Here is an 18,119-nt window from a genome sequence, read left to right as displayed (position 1 = left end):
AAGAACCACCATTAAGCCACTTAACCACCTAATGCATGAGCTGCTGCAAACCACACACAGGCACAGGCACACCAGCACACACATTCGGACACAATACTCCCCTTGAAGACCTTCCGAGTAGAAAAGCCCGTACATTGTCGAGAATGACCTGTGAGCTATGGTATGTGTCTATCTGTGTGTAGTACTGGGTGCTGGATCTGTGTATTAATAATTAAGAGTCTATTGACGCACCCGCGTGTCAATCTAATTAACATAATAACAACATCCTCATCAAAATCTGTCAGTTTAAGCCAGCGATATCTGTTTTTTTGCATGGGCTGTGTCTCAATCCACCGCATCTGCCTATGTCGGCCGTCTGCATCTGCGGTGGAAAGTGACAGAGCTACAGCGCTGTTTGTCAGACCAGGAGACATCACAAAAATGGGTCTTCTCACAGAAACGTCTGTAGTGTCCGAACTGTTTGGCTACTAACTAATATGACCACTCTATGGAAAAATTAGACACTTATGAACCTGATGGTATTCTCTGTTTCGCTCCACGACCTCCAAAAGCCCCACGGGACTCGTCTGAAGTTGGTACCGCCGACGTGCCAACTTCTGTCTGTAGCGTCCAAACTGTTTGGGCTACAAATAAATATGACCCCACTATGGAAAGGGGAGACTCCCACAAACATGATGGTGTCCTTAGATTTGCTCTATGACCTAAAGGTAGCCCATACAAATGAATGTAAGTATGGAGTGTTTTTGTGCCAACAAAAAACGGTGTTAAATATGTGTCCAAAAAACATGAATATTTCCTTCTTTTATCTCCTAGATATAGGAAAGACACTTCAAAACCTTACATCTTTTTTTTACTGTATTTTTCTGGCCATTTATGAATGTGTTATTCATTGCGTTTCTATGGGCTAGAGTTGTAAAGGCCAAATGTAACATTTGATCAATTAATTTGAATTATTTTTTATACATACAGGGGTCCTACAATTCGAAATTAAACAGCTAAATGATCCATGGTATGACCATAAAACAATTACATATGTTAGCTTAGTAGAACCCCCTACCCCCCACAAAAAAAAGGTTTTAGAGGTTTTCATGTGTGTATCTCTCCCTGTCTCTCTCCCCTGTAGGAGCTGCAGTTTGAGAGACTGACCCGTGAGCTGGAGGCAGAAAGACAGATTGTAGCCACCCAGTTGGAGAGATGCAAGCTGGGCTCTGAGACTGGTGGAAGTATGAGCAGCATCAGGTAACACACCTGTCTGTGTGTGTGTGTGGTGTGTGTGTGAGTGTGTTGGGATAGGGGGGTTGTGTGTGTAGAATGGCCAGCTAGCTCCCAGGGTGGAACTCTCTTTAGAAGTATTCTCTCAGGGGGACACATTAATCTGTGACACCCTCTGACTCTTTGACACCTTAAAATGAGCTGAGAGCATAATTCGTTTTTCGTGTGTGCGTGCGTGGGTGTTTGTGTGTGTGTGTGTGTGTGTGTGTTGGGGAGGGGGGTTGTGTGTGTAGAATGGCCAGCTAGCTCCCAGGGTGGAACTCTCTTTATAAGTATTCTCTCAGGGGGACACATTAATCTGTGATACCCTCTGACTCTTTGACACCTTAAAATGAGCTGAGAGGATAATTAGTTTGTCCTGTGTGTGTGTTTGTGCATGTGTGTATGTGTGTGTGTGTGTGTGCATGCGTGCCCACACTAACTGTCATCATGGGAGCGTACTTTAATGTTCCAGTGTTAATTAGTTAATTAATTAGTACATTAGTACAACCACGGCCCTAGATTGTCCAAAAACAGTTAAATTATGTTTGGCAATTATGAGTATGACCTTGGGATGCCAAAACTATTGGCAAATGGTTCAGAAGACGAGAAAGAGTACCTAATGAAAAGAGGGAGGTAGGAGAATGAAGGAAGGAGGGAGGAGGGGGCCGAGGAGAGGACGTCAGTATGTGATTAGCATGAGAGTTAGCTTCTGTATGCTAACAGCTCTGAGCAAGAGACAGTGGAACGGAGCGGTACTAAATTCAGACTGTGTGTGTGTGGCAGCTTCGTAGACAATGCAGATAATGATGCATTACATTATTACACATTACATTATTCAGAGATAGAGATAGAAGGAGAGGCGATACCGGTGCCCCCGCACATTGACTCTGTACCGGTATCCCCTGTATATAGCCTCCACATTGACTCTGTACTGGTACCCCCTGTATATAGCCTCCACATTGACTCTGTACTGGTACCCCCTGTATATAGCCTCCACATTGACTCTGTACCGGTATCCCCTGTATATAGCCTCCACATTGACTCTGTACTGGTACCCCCTGTATATAGCCTCCACATTGACTCTGTACTGGTGCCCCCTGTATATAGCCTCCACATTGACTCTGTACTGGTACCCCCTGTATATAGCCTCCACATTGACTCTGTACTGGTACCCCCTGTATATAGCCTCCACATTGACTCTGTACTGGTGCCCCCTGTATATAGCCTCCACATTGACTCTGTACCAGTACCCCCTGTATATAGCCTCCACATTGACTCTGTACTGGTACCCCCTGTATATAGCCTCCACATTGACTCTGTACCAGTACCCCCTGTATATAGCCTCCACATTGACTCTGTACTGGTACCCCCTGTATATAGCCTCCACATTGACTCTGTACCAGTACCCCCTGTATATAGCCTCCACATTGACTCTGTACTGGTACCCCCTGTATATAGCCTCCACATTGACTCTGTACTGGTGCCCCCTGTATATAGCCTCCACATTGACTCTGTACTGGTACCCCCTGTATATAGCCTCCACATTGACTCTGTACTGGTACCCCCTGTATATAGCCTCCACATTGACTCTGTACTGGTACCCCCTGCATATAGCCTCCACATTGACTCTGTACTGGTACCCCCTGTATATAGCCTCCACATTGACTCTGTACTGGTACCCCCTGTATATAGCCTCCACATTGACTCTGTACTGGTACCCCCTGTATATAGCCTCCACATTGACTCTGTACTGGTACCCCCTGTATATAGCCTCCACATTGACTCTGTACTGGTACCCCCTGTATATAGCCTCCACATTGACTCTGTACCAGTACCCCCTGTATATAGCCTCCACATTGACTCTGTACTGGTACCCCCTGTATATAGCCTCCACATTGACTCTGTACTGGTGCCCCCTGTATATAGCCTCCACATTGACTCTGTACTGGTACCCCCTGTATATAGCCTCCACATTGACTCTGTACTGGTACCCCCTGTATATAGCCTCCACATTGACTCTGTACTGGTACCCCCTGCATATAGCCTCCACATTGACTCTGTACCGGTACCCCCTGCATATAGCCTCCACATTGACTCTGTACCGGTACCCCCTGCATATAGTCTCCACATTGACTCTGTACCGGTACCCCCTGCATATAGTCTCCACATTGACTCTGTACTGGTACCCCCTGCATATAGCCTCCACATTGACTCTGTACCGGTACCCCCTGCATATAGCCTCCACATTGACTCTGTACCGGTACCCCCTGCATATAGCCTCCACATTGACTCTGTACTGGTACCCCCTGTATATAGCCTCCACATTGACTCTGTACTGGTACCCCCTGCATATAGCCTCCACATTGACTCTGTACCGGTACCCCCTGCATATAGCCTCCACATTGACTCTGTACCGGTACCCCCTGCATATAGTCTCCACATTGACTCTGTACCGGTACCCCCTGCATATAGTCTCCACATTGACTCTGTACCGGTATCCCCTGTATATAGCCTCCACATTGACTCTGTACTGGTACCCCCTGTATATAGCCTCCACATTGACTCTGTACTGGTGCCCCCTGTATATAGCCTCCACATTGACTCTGTACTGGTACCCCCTGTATATAGCCTCCACATTGACTCTGTACTGGTACCCCCTGTATATAGCCTCCACATTGACTCTGTACTGGTGCCCCCTGTATATAGCCTCCACATTGACTCTGTACCAGTACCCCCTGTATATAGCCTCCACATTGACTCTGTACTGGTACCCCCTGTATATAGCCTCCACATTGACTCTGTACCAGTACCCCCTGTATATAGCCTCCACATTGACTCTGTACTGGTACCCCCTGTATATAGCCTCCACATTGACTCTGTACTGGTACCCCCTGTATATAGCCTCCACATTGACTCTGTACCAGTACCCCCTGTATATAGCCTCCACATTGACTCTGTACTGGTACCCCCTGTATATAGCCTCCACATTGACTCTGTACTGGTGCCCCCTGTATATAGCCTCCACATTGACTCTGTACCAGTACCCCCTGTATATAGCCTCCACATTGACTCTGTACTGGTACCCCCTGTATATAGCCTCCACATTGACTCTGTACTGGTGCCCCCTGTATATAGCCTCCACATTGACTCTGTACTGGTACCCCCTGTATATAGCCTCCACATTGACTCTGTACTGGTACCCCCTGTATATAGCCTCCACATTGACTCTGTACTGGTACCCCCTGCATATAGCCTCCACATTGACTCTGTACTGGTACCCCCTGTATATAGCCTCCACATTGACTCTGTACTGGTACCCCCTGTATATAGCCTCCACATTGACTCTGTACTGGTACCCCCTGTATATAGCCTCCACATTGACTCTGTACTGGTACCCCCTGTATATAGCCTCCACATTGACTCTGTACTGGTACCCCCTGTATATAGCCTCCACATTGACTCTGTACCAGTACCCCCTGTATATAGCCTCCACATTGACTCTGTACTGGTACCCCCTGTATATAGCCTCCACATTGACTCTGTACTGGTGCCCCCTGTATATAGCCTCCACATTGACTCTGTACTGGTACCCCCTGTATATAGCCTCCACATTGACTCTGTACTGGTACCCCCTGTATATAGCCTCCACATTGACTCTGTACTGGTACCCCCTGCATATAGCCTCCACATTGACTCTGTACCGGTACCCCCTGCATATAGCCTCCACATTGACTCTGTACCGGTACCCCCTGCATATAGTCTCCACATTGACTCTGTACCGGTACCCCCTGCATATAGTCTCCACATTGACTCTGTACTGGTACCCCCTGCATATAGCCTCCACATTGACTCTGTACCGGTACCCCCTGCATATAGCCTCCACATTGACTCTGTACCGGTACCCCCTGCATATAGCCTCCACATTGACTCTGTACTGGTACCCCCTGCATATAGCCCCGCTATTGTTATTTACTGCAGCTCTTTAATTATTATTTTACTTTTTTTAGGTATTTCACTGTATTCGGCGCATGTGACAAATACATTTTAATTTGATTTGATAGGAAAGGGTTGAAGTTTGACTCTTCTGACTGTTAAAATTAGTTTATTTGTCAAGTGCGCCGAATACAACAGGTGTAGGTAGACCTTACAGTGAAATGCTTACTTACAGGCTCTAACCAACAGTGCAATTTCTAAGTTAAAAAAAGGTATTAGATGAACAATAGATAAGTAAAGAAATAAAAACAACAGAAGTAAAAACAACAGTAAAAATGACAGTGATTGAGACTATAACAGTAGTGAGGCTATATACACTATTGAGGCTATAACAGTAGCAAGGCTATATACACTATTGAGGCTATAACAGTAGCGAGGCTATATACACTATTGAGGCTATAACAGTAGCGAGGCTATATACACTATTGAGGCTATAACAGTAGCGAGGCTACATACAGGCACCGGTTAGTCGGGCTGATTGAGGTAGTATGTACAAGTAGGTATGGTTAAAGTGACTATGCATATATGATAAACAGAGAGTAGCAGTAGCTTAAAAGAGGGGTTGGCGTGTGTGGGTGGCGGGACACAATGCCTATAGTCCGGATAGCCAATGTGCTGGTTGGTCGGGCTAATTGAGGTAGTATGTATATTTAAAGTGACTATGCATATACAGTGGGGCAAAAAAGTATTTAGTCAACCACCAATTGTGCAAGTTCTCCCACTTAAAAAGATGAGAGAGGTCTGTAATTTTCATCATAGGTACACAACAACTATGACAGACAAAATGAAAAAAAAAAAAAATTCAGAAAATCACATTGTAGGATTTTGAATGAATTTATTTGCAAATTATGGTGGAAAATAAGTATTTGGTCAATAACAAGAGTTTATCTCAACACTTTGTTATATACCCTTTGTTGACAATGACAGAGGTCAAACATTTTCTGTAAGGCTTCACAAGGTTTTCACACACTGTTGCTGGTATTTGGCCCATTCGTCCATGCAGATCTCCTCTAGAGCAGTGATATTTTGGGGCTGTTGCTGGACAACACGGACTTTCAACTCCATCCAAAGATTTTCTATGGGGTTGAGATCTGGAGACTGGCTAGGCCACTCCAGGACCTTGAAATGCTTCTTACGAAGCCACTCCTTCGTTGCCCGGGCGGTGTGTTTGGGATCATTGTCATGCTGAAAGACCCAGCCATGTTTCATCTTCAATGCCCTTGCTGATGGAAGGAGGTTTTCACTCAAAATCTCACGATACATGGCCCCATTCATTCTTTCCTTTACACGGATCAGTCGTCCTGGTCCCTTTGGAGAAAAACAGCCCCAAAGCATGAGGTTTCCACCCCCATGCTTCACAGTAGGTATGGTGTTCTTTGGATGCAATTCAGCATTCTTTGTCCTCCATTCACGACGAGTTGAGTTTTTACCAAAAAGTTATATTTTGGTTTCATCTGACCATATGACATTCTCCCAATCTTCTTCTGCATCATCCAAATTCTCTCTAGCAAACTTCAGACGGGCCTGGACATGTACTGGCTTAAGCAGGGGGACATGTCTGGTACTGCAGGATTTGAGTCCCTGGCGGCGTAGTGTGTTACTGATGGTAGGCTTTGTTACTTTGGTCCCAGCTCTTTGCAGGTCATTCACTAGGTCCCCCCGTGTGGTTCTGGGATTTTTGCTCACCGTTCTTGTGATCATTTTGACCCCACGGGGTGAGATCTTGCGTGGAGCCCCAGATCGAGGGAAATTATCAGTGGTCTTGTATGTCTTCCATTTCCTAATAATTGCTCCCACAGTTGATTTCTTCAAACCAAGCTGCTTACCTATTGCAGATTCAGTCTTCCCAGACTGGTGCAGCTCTACCCTTTAGCTCAGTGCGAATTGTTGCCTGTTGGGCCTGCTCAGCACCATGGCTTCTTGTTGGGGTATGTACGTACAGTCACTGTGGGGACGACGTCCTCTAAGCACTTATTGATAAAGACAGGGACTGATGTGGTGTACTCCTCAATGCCATCAGAGGAATCCCGGAACATGTTCCAGGCTGTGATAGCAAAACAGTCCTGTAGTTTAGCATCTGCTTCATCTGACCACTTTTTTATAGACCCAGTCACAGGTGCTTCCTGCTTGAATTTTTGCTTGTACGGAGGAATCAGGAGGATAGAATTGTGGTCAGATTTACCAAATGGGGGGTGAGGGAGAGCTTTGTACGCTTCTCTGTGCGTGGAGTACAGGTGATCTAGAATTGTTTTCCCTCTGGTTGCACATTTAACATGTTGATAGAAATTAGGTAGAACTGATTTAAGTTTCCCTGCATTAAAGTCTCCGGCCACTAGGAGCGCCGCCTCTGGGTGAGCGGTTTCCTTTTTGCTTATTTCCTTTTTCAACTGACTCAGTGCAGTCTTAGTGGTGGTAAATAAACAGCCACGAAAAGTATAGCTGAGGACTCTCTTGGCAAATAGTATGGTCTGCAGTTTATCATAAGATCCTCAACTTCAGGCGAGCATAATCTAGCTGCACCAACTACACCATTTGTTGTTTACAAATATGCACATTCTTGGCAGAATGTCATCATTCAGCCAAGATTCCATGAAACATAAGATATTACAGTTATCGTACCTCGTCTAATTCATTGTCCAATGATTGCATGTTGGCGAGTAATATTGACGGTAAAGGCAGCTTTTCCATTTGCCTTCTGCGGATCCTTACGATGCACCCCGCTCTGTGTCCTCTGTACCTGCGTCTCTTCCTCTTGCCAATAACGTAGATGTTGGCCTTGTCAGGTGTTAGCAGAAAATCACTTGCTTCCTGCTTGTTGAAGCAAAAACATTTGTCTAATCCGAGGTGAGTGATCACTGTCCTGATATCCAAGAAGCTCTTTTTTTTTTACGGTGGCAGAAACATTATATACAAAATAAGTTACAAATAACACGAGAAAAAACCCCAGAATAACACAACTGGTTGGGCGCTTGTAAAACTGCTGCCATTTCGTCGAGCGCAATTTTACTTGGCGCCGGAAGAGATGGTGTGTGTTTGTGTGTGTTGAGTGTGTTTGTGCATGCATACGAATGTGTGTGTGTGTTCCAAACTCAGACATTGTGTGCTCCCATGTTAAAAGCAGAGATGTACTCTAATAAATTCAGATCCACTCCAATGACATAACACCATAACCAATCATTGGTAAGGTCAGCTGATTGGCCTACAGCTAGCCAATCTTCTGTCAGAGAAACTAGTGAGTGAAGCATGTCCATGTTGTTCTATGGACTCAGCGTGATCTGCATTCTGTGTGTTAATCTCATCTAGAACACTGAGCCTGTATGTGTCATCTCTCCAGGACTGTGTATGTGTGTGTTTGCATGTGTATCGTGTGTATGCAGGGGCTTGAATTTGTGTGTGTGTGTCTATGTGTGCATTGAATGTGTGTGTGTTTGTAGCCTCAATTCTAATCCACACATCAGGCCTGGCTGAGGACCAACCCAGCTGGCAGTCGTTCTCCTAGCTGCCTGTGTGATATTGTGATTGCCGTCTGCGCTACTGCCTGTGTAATAATGTGATTACTCCCCATATGTGACGGCTTCGCCTTGCTAAGCTTTGTCTAATCACTAACCGTGTGTGTGTGGGTTATGTGAATGTGTATGTGTGTGAGCGTGCGTGTGTGGATGTGTGTGTTGCAGGTGTCAGCGTGTGTGTGTTAGTGTGTGTGTGTGTGTTTGTTTGATGTCTCCCTGGCATGTCTGCTCAGATGAGGCTTGGCAGCTGGTATTCTGTGAGTGACAGGATAATTTTATTAGATGCAGACGAGGCTTTATAACCCATCCAACTCAATATCTCAGTCTGGATATTAACAGATGTAATGTTAGTGTGTGGCTGATCAGAGATTCCGCTGTATTCAGGGAGACTTCTATAACCTTTCCCAGACTGCATCCCAAATGGCACCCTATTCCCTACATAGTGCACTACTTTTGACCAGGCCCGTAGGGCTCTGATTTAAATAGAGTGCACTATATAGAGAAAATAATGCTATTTGGGATGCAGACACTGTCTTCCTTCTGTCAGAAACCATCCCTCACTCCTTCATCTGAGCTCACAGAAAGACCAGGGCCAGAAATAGATCTAAATGACTGAAATGTGTGTAGATGAAAATGAAACCATTTTAATATCTCAGTGTGTTTCATTTGTAATATTATTGGAAATCATTTTGGACCATTTTGGTCTTCTTGTTGGAAAGAATGATAAGGTAGGACAATTTGCGTGTGTGTGTGGTGTGTAGATATAATGTATGTGTGTGTGTGTGTCTTCTCGAGGTGCCGCCCTGTCTCTCCTCAGGAGTGTCCTGCTTCATAAAGTTGTTCAGGCATCTCCACAGATGGCTCTCTGGGCGGAGGACACTGGCCAGCCATCTGTGGCGGGACACACCCAGTATCACGACTCAGGATATGACCCAGATGCAGACACGGGAGGCGAATAGAACAGTTCTCAGAAGATTTATTAGAAACACGGTGCAGGCAAAGGGCAGGTTGAGGGCAGGCAGAGGTTCGTGATCAGGTCAGAATCAGGCAGGTACAGGACGGCAAGTAGGCTCGGGGTTAGGGCATGCAGAGGTTCGTGATCAGGTCAGACTCAGACAGGTACAGGACGGCAGGCAGGCTCGGGGTAAGGGCAGGCAGAATGGTCAGAACCGGGAAAAACTAGAAACAGAACTAGAGAAACAGGAATGCAGAAAGAATGCTGGTAAAACCTGACAAGACGGACTGGCAACAGACAAACAGAGAACACAAGTATAAATACACAGGGGATAATGGGAAGATGGGTGAGACCTGGAGGGGGGTGGAGACAAGCACAAAGACAGGTGAGCCCACCTGTCGGGAGCCCACCTAGGGAGCCCACCTAGGGACCCCACCTGGTGTCCTTCCTGGGCGCATACCTGGTTGGCCCAGGATGCCGGCGATGTACCTCAGCAATGAGGGCGGGGTCCAGGATGTTCCTAGTGGAGACTCAGCACCTCTCCTCCGGGCCATAACCCTCCCAGTTAACCAGGTACTGGAATCCCCTGCCCTGCGGCCAAACCTTCAGGAGGCGCCTCACCGTGTCCGCCGGTTGGCGGATGAGGGAGAGGGGTGGCCCTGGAAACAGGAGACAAAGGGCTGTGAGACATAGGTTGAATCCTGGACACATGAAAAGTGGGATGTATACAGAGGTGACGGGGCAACAGAAAGATGAACAGCAGAGGGGCTAAGGATCTTGGAGTTGGGGAAAGGGTTGATAAAACAGGGGGACAGTTTGGAGGAGCAGATCCCGAGTGGACAGCCATACCCTCTCGCCGAGACAATAACAGAGAGCCGGGGTTCAGTGGCTGTCGTCGATACCTGGAGGTGGTCTTGAGAATAGCCGACCGGGCTCTCTTCCAGGTACAGTGATAGCGGCGGAGGAACATCTGGGCCGAGGGTATGCTGACCTCTTCCTCTTGCTCCGGGAAGAGCAGGGGCTGATATCCCAGGGAGCACTCAAAATGCGAGAGACCAGTGGCCGGGTGTTGCAGGCATACTCTACCCACACAGCTGCTGGCTTCAGGTGGTGGTTTAGGCGGAGACCAGGCAGCGAAGAGTCGTCTCCAGGAGGACAGGCTGGCCGACAACCCAATGAGCATGCAGAATGCCTTCCAGAACTGGGGACCCTGGTCGGAGACCATGCCCACCTGAAGTCCATGGGTCTGGAAGACGTGCTGCACCATGAGCTGGGCCGTCTCCTTGGCTGAGGGTAGCTTGGGGAGAGGGATGAAGTGGGCAGCTTTGGAAAACTGGTCCACCACGGTAAGGATAACCGTGTAGCAGGGGGGCAATAGAGGTGTGACAGCGCATCGGCTTCACATTCTTGGATCCTGCGCAGTAGGAGATGGTGAAGTTAAATTAGGTGAATAGCAGGGCCCATCGAGCTTCCAGCTTTTGGTCTTGTGCCGAACCCTGGGACAGAACAGCCCCCACTCCAACGTCTGAGGCATTGAGTGGAAGCATGTAACGTTTTTTAACCGTGATGTCATTCAGGCCCGGTAGTCAATACACGGATGCAGGGTTTTGTCCTTCTTCTCCACAAAGAAGAACCCTGCTTCAGCGGGGGAGGCAGAAGGATGGATGCCCCCTGCAGCCAGATAGTTCTCAGTATACGTCTCCATCGCCTTGGTCTCCGGACCTGACAGGGAATAAAGCCACCCCTGAGGCGGTGTAGTGCCTGGAAGAAGGTAGATGGCGTAGTCATACGGCTGATGCGGAGGAAGCGAGGTGGCACGGGCCTTGCTGAAAACATCCCGGAGGTCCTGGTACTCCACGGGAATGGCGGAGAGGTCTGGGGCTTTCCCCAAGCCCACAGGAAGACATCCCAGAGTAGGCAGCGCCGACTTCAGGCAATGCCCATGGCAAAACGTGCTCCAACCCATGATAGAACCAGTATGTTACGGTGCGTGAATGAGGACCCAAAAGCGAATTAACGTAAACAGAGCTTCTTTAATAACAAAACAAAACGTAGGCTCAGATGGACCGGCAGGTTCCGACAGGACAGGACAAGGTTGCAGCAAACATGACGATAGTCTGGTTCAGGCATGAACAACACAAACAAGAATCCGACAAAGACAGGAGCAGAAACAGAGAGAGATATAGAGGACTAATCAGAGGGAAAAAGGGAACAGGTGGGAAAAGGGGTGACGAGGTAGTTAGGAGGAGACAAGGCACAGCTGGGGAAAAGAGGGGGAGAAAAGGTAACCTAACAACGACCAGCAAAGGGAGACAGGGTGAAGGGAAAGGACAGAAACAAGACACAACATGACAGTACATGACAGTACCCCCCCACTCACCGAGCGCCTCCTGGCGCACTCGAGGAGGAAACCTGGCGGCAACGGAGGAAATCATCGATCAGCGCACGGTCCAGCACGTCCCGAGAGGGAACCCAACTCCTCTCCTCAGGACCGTACCCCTCCCAATCTACTAGGTACTGATGACCACGGCCCCGAGGACGCATGTCCAAAATCCTACGGACCCTGTAGATGGGTGCGCCCTCGACAAGGATGGGGGGGGGGGGGGGGAAGACGAGCGGGGGTGCGAAGAACGGGCTTGATACAGGAGACATGGAAGACCGGGTGGACGCGACGAAGGTATCGGGAAGAAGAAGTCGAACTGCGACAGGATTAATGACCTGAGAAATACGGAACGGACCAATGAACCGCGGGGTCAACTTGCGAGAAGTGGTCTTAAGGGGAAGGTTCTGAGTGGAGAGCCAAACTCTCTGACCGCGACAATATCTAGGACTCTTAGTTCTACGCTTATTAGCAGCCCTCACAGTCTGCGCCCTATAACGGCAAAGTGCAGACCTGACCCTCTTCCAGGTGCGCTCGCAACGTTGGACAAAAGCCTGAGCGGAGGGGACGCTGGACTCGGCGAACTGAGATGAGAACAGCGGAGGCTGGTACCCGAGGCTACTCTGAAAAGGAGATAGCCCGGTCGCAGACGAAGGAAGCGAGTTGTGGGCGTATTCTGCCCAGGGGAGCTGTTCTGACCAAGACGCAGGGTTGCGAAAAGAAAGACTGCGTAAGATGCGACCAATAGTCTGATTGGCCCGTTCTGCTTGACCGTTAGACTGGGGGTGAAAGCCGGAAGAGAGACTGACGGAAGCCCCAATCAAACGGCAAAACTCCCTCCAAAATTGAGACGTGAATTGCGGACCTCTGTCCGAAACGACGTCTGACGGAAGGCCATGAATTCTGAAAACATTCTCGATGATGATTTGTGCCGTCTCTTTAGCAGAAGGAAGCTTAGCAAGGGGAATAAAATGAGCCGCCTTAGAGAACCTATCGACAACCGTAAGAATAACAGTCTTCCCCGCTGACGAAGGCAGTCCGGTGACAAAATCTAAGGCGATGTGAGACCACGGTCGAGAGGGAATGGGAAGCGGCCTGAGACGGCCGGCAGGAGGAGAGTTACCGGACTTAGTCTGCGCGCAGACCGAACAAGCAGCCACGAAGCGACGCGTGTCATGCTCCCGGGTGGGCCACCAAAAGCGCTGGCGAATGGAAGCAAGCGTACCCCGAACGCCAGGGTGGCCGGCTAACTTGGCAGAGTGAGCCCACTGAAGAACGGCCAGACGAGTAGGAACGGGAACGAAAAGAAGGTTCCTGGGACAAGCGCGCGGCGACGGAGTTTGAGTGAGTGCTTGCTTTACCTGCCTCTCAATTCCCCAGACAGTCAACCCGACAACACGCCCCGATAAGAAATCACGAACTCGAAATGAGCGAAAAACAGCGCCCAGCGCGCCTGACGCGCATTAAGTCGTTTGGCAGAACGGATGTACTCAAGGTTCCTATGGTCAGTCCAAACGACAAAAGGAACGGTCGCCCCCTCCAACCACTGTCGCCATTCGCCTAGGGCTAAGCGGATGGCGAGCAGTTTGCGGTTTCCCACATCATAGTTACGTTCCGACGGCGACAGGCGATGAGAAAAATACGCGCAAGGGTGGACCTTGTCGTCAGAGAAGGAGCGCTGAGAAAGAATGGCTCCCACGCCCACCTCTGACGCGTCAACCTCGACAATGAACTGTCTAGAGACGTCAGGTGTAACAAGGATAGGTGCGGATGTAAAACGATTCTTGAGGAGATCAAAAGCTCCCTGGGCGGAAACGGACCACTTAAAGCACGTCTTGACAGAAGTAAGGGCTGTGAGAGGGGCTGCCACCTGACCGAAATTACGGATGAAACGACGATAGAAGTTCGCGAAGCCGAGAAAGCGCTGCAACTCGACGCGTGACTTAGGGACGGGCCAATCAATGACAGCTTGGACCTTAGCGGGATCCATCTTAATGCCTTCAGCGGAAATAACAGAACCGAGAAATGTGACGGAGGAGGCATGAAAAGAGCACTTCTCAGCCTTCACAAAAAGACAATTCTCTAAAAGGCGCTGGAGGACACGTCGAACGTGCTGAACATGAATCTGGAGTGACGGTGAAAAAATCAGGATATCGTCAAGGTAAACGAAAACAAAGATGTTAAGCATGTCTCTCAGGACATCATTGACTAATGCCTGAAAGACAGCTGGAGCGTTAGCGAGGCCGAAAGGAAGAACCCGGTATTCAAAGTGCCCTAACGGAGTGTTAAACGCCGTCTTCCACTCGTCCCCCTCCCTGATGCGCACGAGATGGTAAGCGTTACGAAGGTCCAACTTAGTGAAAAACCTGGCTCCCTGCAGGATCTCGAAGGCTGAAGACATAAGAGGAAGCGGATAACGATTCTTCACTGTTATGTCATTCAGCCCTCGATAATCTATGCAGGGACCCGTCCTTCTTCTTAACAAAAAAAAACCCCGCTCCGGCGGGAGAGGAGGAGGGGACTATGGTACCGGCGGCAAGAGCTACAGACAAATAATCTTCGAGAGCCTTACGTTCGGGAGCCGACAGAGAGCATAGTCTACCCCGGGGGGGAGTGGTTCCCGGAAGGAGATCAATACTACAATCATACGACCGGTGTGGAGGAAGAGAGGTGGCCCTGGACCGACTGAACACCGTGCGCAGATCGTGATATTCCTCCGGCACCCCTGTCAAATCACCAGGCTCCTCCTGTGAAGAAGAGACAGAGGAAACAGGAGGGATAGCAGACATTAAACATTTCACATGACAAGAGACGTTCCAGGAGAGGATAGAATTACTAGACCAATTAATGGAAGGATTATGACAAACTAGCCAGGGATGGCCCAAAACAACAGGTGTAAAAGGTGAACGAAAAATTAAAAAGGAAATGGTTTCGCTATGATTACCAGAAACAGTGAGGGTTAAAGGTAGCGTCTCACGCTGAATCCTGGGGAGAGGACTACCATCCAGGGCGAACAAGGCCGTGGACTCCCTTAACTGTCTGAGAGGAATGTCATGTTCCCGAGCCCAGGTCTCGTCCATAAAACAGCCCTCCGCCCCAGAGTCTATTAAGGCACTGCAGGAAGCTGACGAACCGGTCCAGCGTAGATGGACCGACAAGGTAGTGCAGGATCTTGAAGGAGAGACAGGAGTAGTAGCGCTCACCAGTAGCCCTCCGCTTACTGATGAGCTCTGGCTTTTACTGGACATGAAGTGACAAAATGACCAGCAGAACCGCAATAGAGACAGAGGCGGTTGGTGATTCTCCGTTCCCTCTCCTTAGTCGAGATGCGGATACCTCCCAGCTGCATAGGCTCAGCACCCGAGCCGGCAGAGGAAGATGGTAGTGATGCGGAGAGGGGGGCAACGGAGAACGCGAGCTCCTTTCCACGAGCTCGGTGACGAAGATCAACCCGTCGCTCAATGCGAATAGCGAGTTCAATCAAGAAATCCACGCTGGAAGGAACCTCCCGGGAGAGAATCTCATCCTTTACCTCTGCGCGGAGACCCTCCAGAAAACGAGCGAGCAAAGCCGGCTCGTTCCAGCCACTGGAGGCAGCAAGAGTGCGAAACTCAATAGAGTAGTCTGTTATGGATCGATTACCCTGACATAGGGAAGACAGGGCCCTGGAAGCCTCCTCCCCAAAAACAGATCGATCAAAAACCCGTATCATCTCCTCCTTAAAGTCCTGATACTGGTTAGTACACTCAGCCCTTGCCTCCCAGATTGCCGTGCCCCACTCACGAGCCTGTCCAGTAAGGAGAGATATGACGTAGGCGACACGAGCAGTGCTCCTGGAGTAAGTGTTGGGCTGGAGAGAAAACACAATATCACACTGGGTGAGGAACGAGCGGCATTCAGTGGGCTCCCCAGAGTAACACGGCGGGTTATTGATTCTGGGCTCCGGAGATTCGAAAGCCCTGGAAGTGGCCGGTGGATCGAGGCGGAGATGGTGAACCTGTTCTGTGAGGTTGGAGACTTGGGTGGCCAGGGTCTCAACGGCATGCCGAGCAGCAGACAATTCCTGCTTGTGTCTGCCTAGCATCGCTCCCTGGATCTCGACGGCCGAGTGGAGAGGATCCGAAGTCGCTGGGTCCATTCTTGGTCGGATTCTTCTGTTACGGTGCGTGAATGAGGACCCAAAAGCGAATTAACGTAAACAGAGCTTCTTTAATAACAAAACAAAACGTAGGCTCAGATGGACCGGCAGGTTCCGACAGGACAGGACAAGGTTGCAGCAAACATGACGATAGTCTGGTTCAGGCATGAACAACACAAACAAGAATCCGACAAAGACAGGAGCAGAAACAGAGAGAGATATAGAGGACTAATCAGAGGGAAAAAGGGAACAGGTGGGAAAAGGGGTGACGAGGTAGTTAGGAGGAGACAAGGCACAGCTGGGGAAAAGAGGGGGAGGAAAGGTAACCTAACAACGACCAGCAGAGGGAGACAGGGTGAAGGGAAAGGACAGAAACAAGACACAACATGACAGTACATGACACAGTAGCCCAGTCAATCAGGGAATTGTGCTTCTGGAGCCAGGAAAACCATAAAACCACGCGTTTCAATGGCCAGGAACTGCATAAACTCACTGTAATTACCCGGAACTCTTAGGTTAATGGGACAAGTGTTGTGGGTGACTCTGCCAATAGAGTGCCCATCCAATGCTCTTACTTCCATGGGAATGGAGAGGGGTTGTGTGGAGATTTCCTAGCTCCGACACCAGGGTAGTGTCCATAAAGCTCTAGTCGGTCTATGAGCACCCAAAGAGATTTGGACCGGTTACCCCACAACAGAGTAGCATGGACAGGGGTACAAGCAATGGAAGATTGGAAACTCCCGCATGGCTCACCAGAGTACTCATACTAGTACCTCCTCAATGAGGCTGGTTCTTTAATGGGAATGTAGATAAAACATGTCCCGTAGCTCCACAATACAGTCCACAATACAGACAGCTCTGGGTCTTAAGTTTGCGCTCAGCAGGAGACAATCTAGCCCTGCCCTGTTGCATGAGCTCCGGAGGGACGACTCGACAGCCCTCGGTGACCTCCGAGAGACTTTGGCCAACATCGGATCCACACGGAAATGTGGGCTTTGAGGATTCCCGGGATTCCTCGGATGCTAGGTGGAACAGACTCCCTCTCCCTCCTACATTCCCGTAGCCGCCCATCGATCCGGGTGGTGAAGGCAATGAGGAAGTCACGGTCCAAGGGCAGCTCTCGTCTTTAATCACCTCCCACAACCCGTGAAGGAACGCGTTGAACAGGGCTTCTGGGTTCCAGGCACTCTCTGCCGCCAACGTGCGAAAATTCACTGTGTAGTCTGCCACACTACAGGAATCCTGACGTAGTTGGAGCAGCCTCTCTCCCAGACAACGGAGAATCAAACACTTTCCGTACCTCTGCCACAAACTCCTCCAATCTGAGGCCAACTGTGGATTGTTGCTCCCACAACTCCGTAGCCCAGGCAAGAGCCCTCCTGGACATCAGATCCTCAAGTGATCTGAGGGAAATGAAGAGGGCTGCAGCTCACAGATGAGAGAACACTGGGAGAGAAACGCCTGGCAGGATCCGGGACTTCCAGCGTAGTGCTCCGGAGGAGGTAGGTGCGGTTCTTGGGAAGCTCTCTCAATCTTTCGCTCTGTCTCTCTCTCTCTCTCTCTCCTCTATTTACCCTGTCAGCTAGGTTTAAACTTTAGTCACCCAGACCAAAGCTGATAGAGAGAGAACAGGATGGGAGGAAGAAGAGGGAGATAAAGAAAGAGAGAGGGGGAGAGACAGGCTGGGAAGAGAGGCAGAAAAAGAGAGAGTAGGATAGAGAGCCAGAGAGGAAGAGGTTGAGGATACCTATGCCAGGTGAATATGAACCATGCAGGTATATCATATCAGTAGGTGTAACAACACGAGTTTCGGCCTCACAGGAACGACCCCGTGATTTATATGCAAATGAGAGGGAAGTGTAGAAAACAAGGGAGCGAAAACAAACATGA

General features: G+C 49.2%; 1 protein-coding gene across 1 annotated transcript in view; it reads left to right on the top strand.

The window, feature by feature from the left end:
* The window catches only part of LOC110535425 (catenin delta-2), a 393,927-nt gene that overhangs the window by 140,184 nt on the left and 235,624 nt on the right, over positions 1–18,119 (top strand). Inside the window, exon 3 of the mRNA XM_036935119.1 lies at positions 1,124–1,239. Coding sequence (XP_036791014.1) covers positions 1,124–1,239 — 116 coding nt within the window. The remainder of the gene's footprint in view (positions 1–1,123; positions 1,240–18,119) is intronic.

Source organism: Oncorhynchus mykiss, chromosome 11, assembly GCF_013265735.2.
Source record: "Oncorhynchus mykiss isolate Arlee chromosome 11, USDA_OmykA_1.1, whole genome shotgun sequence".
Lineage (NCBI taxonomy): Eukaryota > Metazoa > Chordata > Actinopteri > Salmoniformes > Salmonidae > Oncorhynchus > Oncorhynchus mykiss.
The sequence above is the reverse complement of the archived record's forward strand: the minus strand, read 5'-3'. Positions and strand labels throughout refer to the sequence as shown.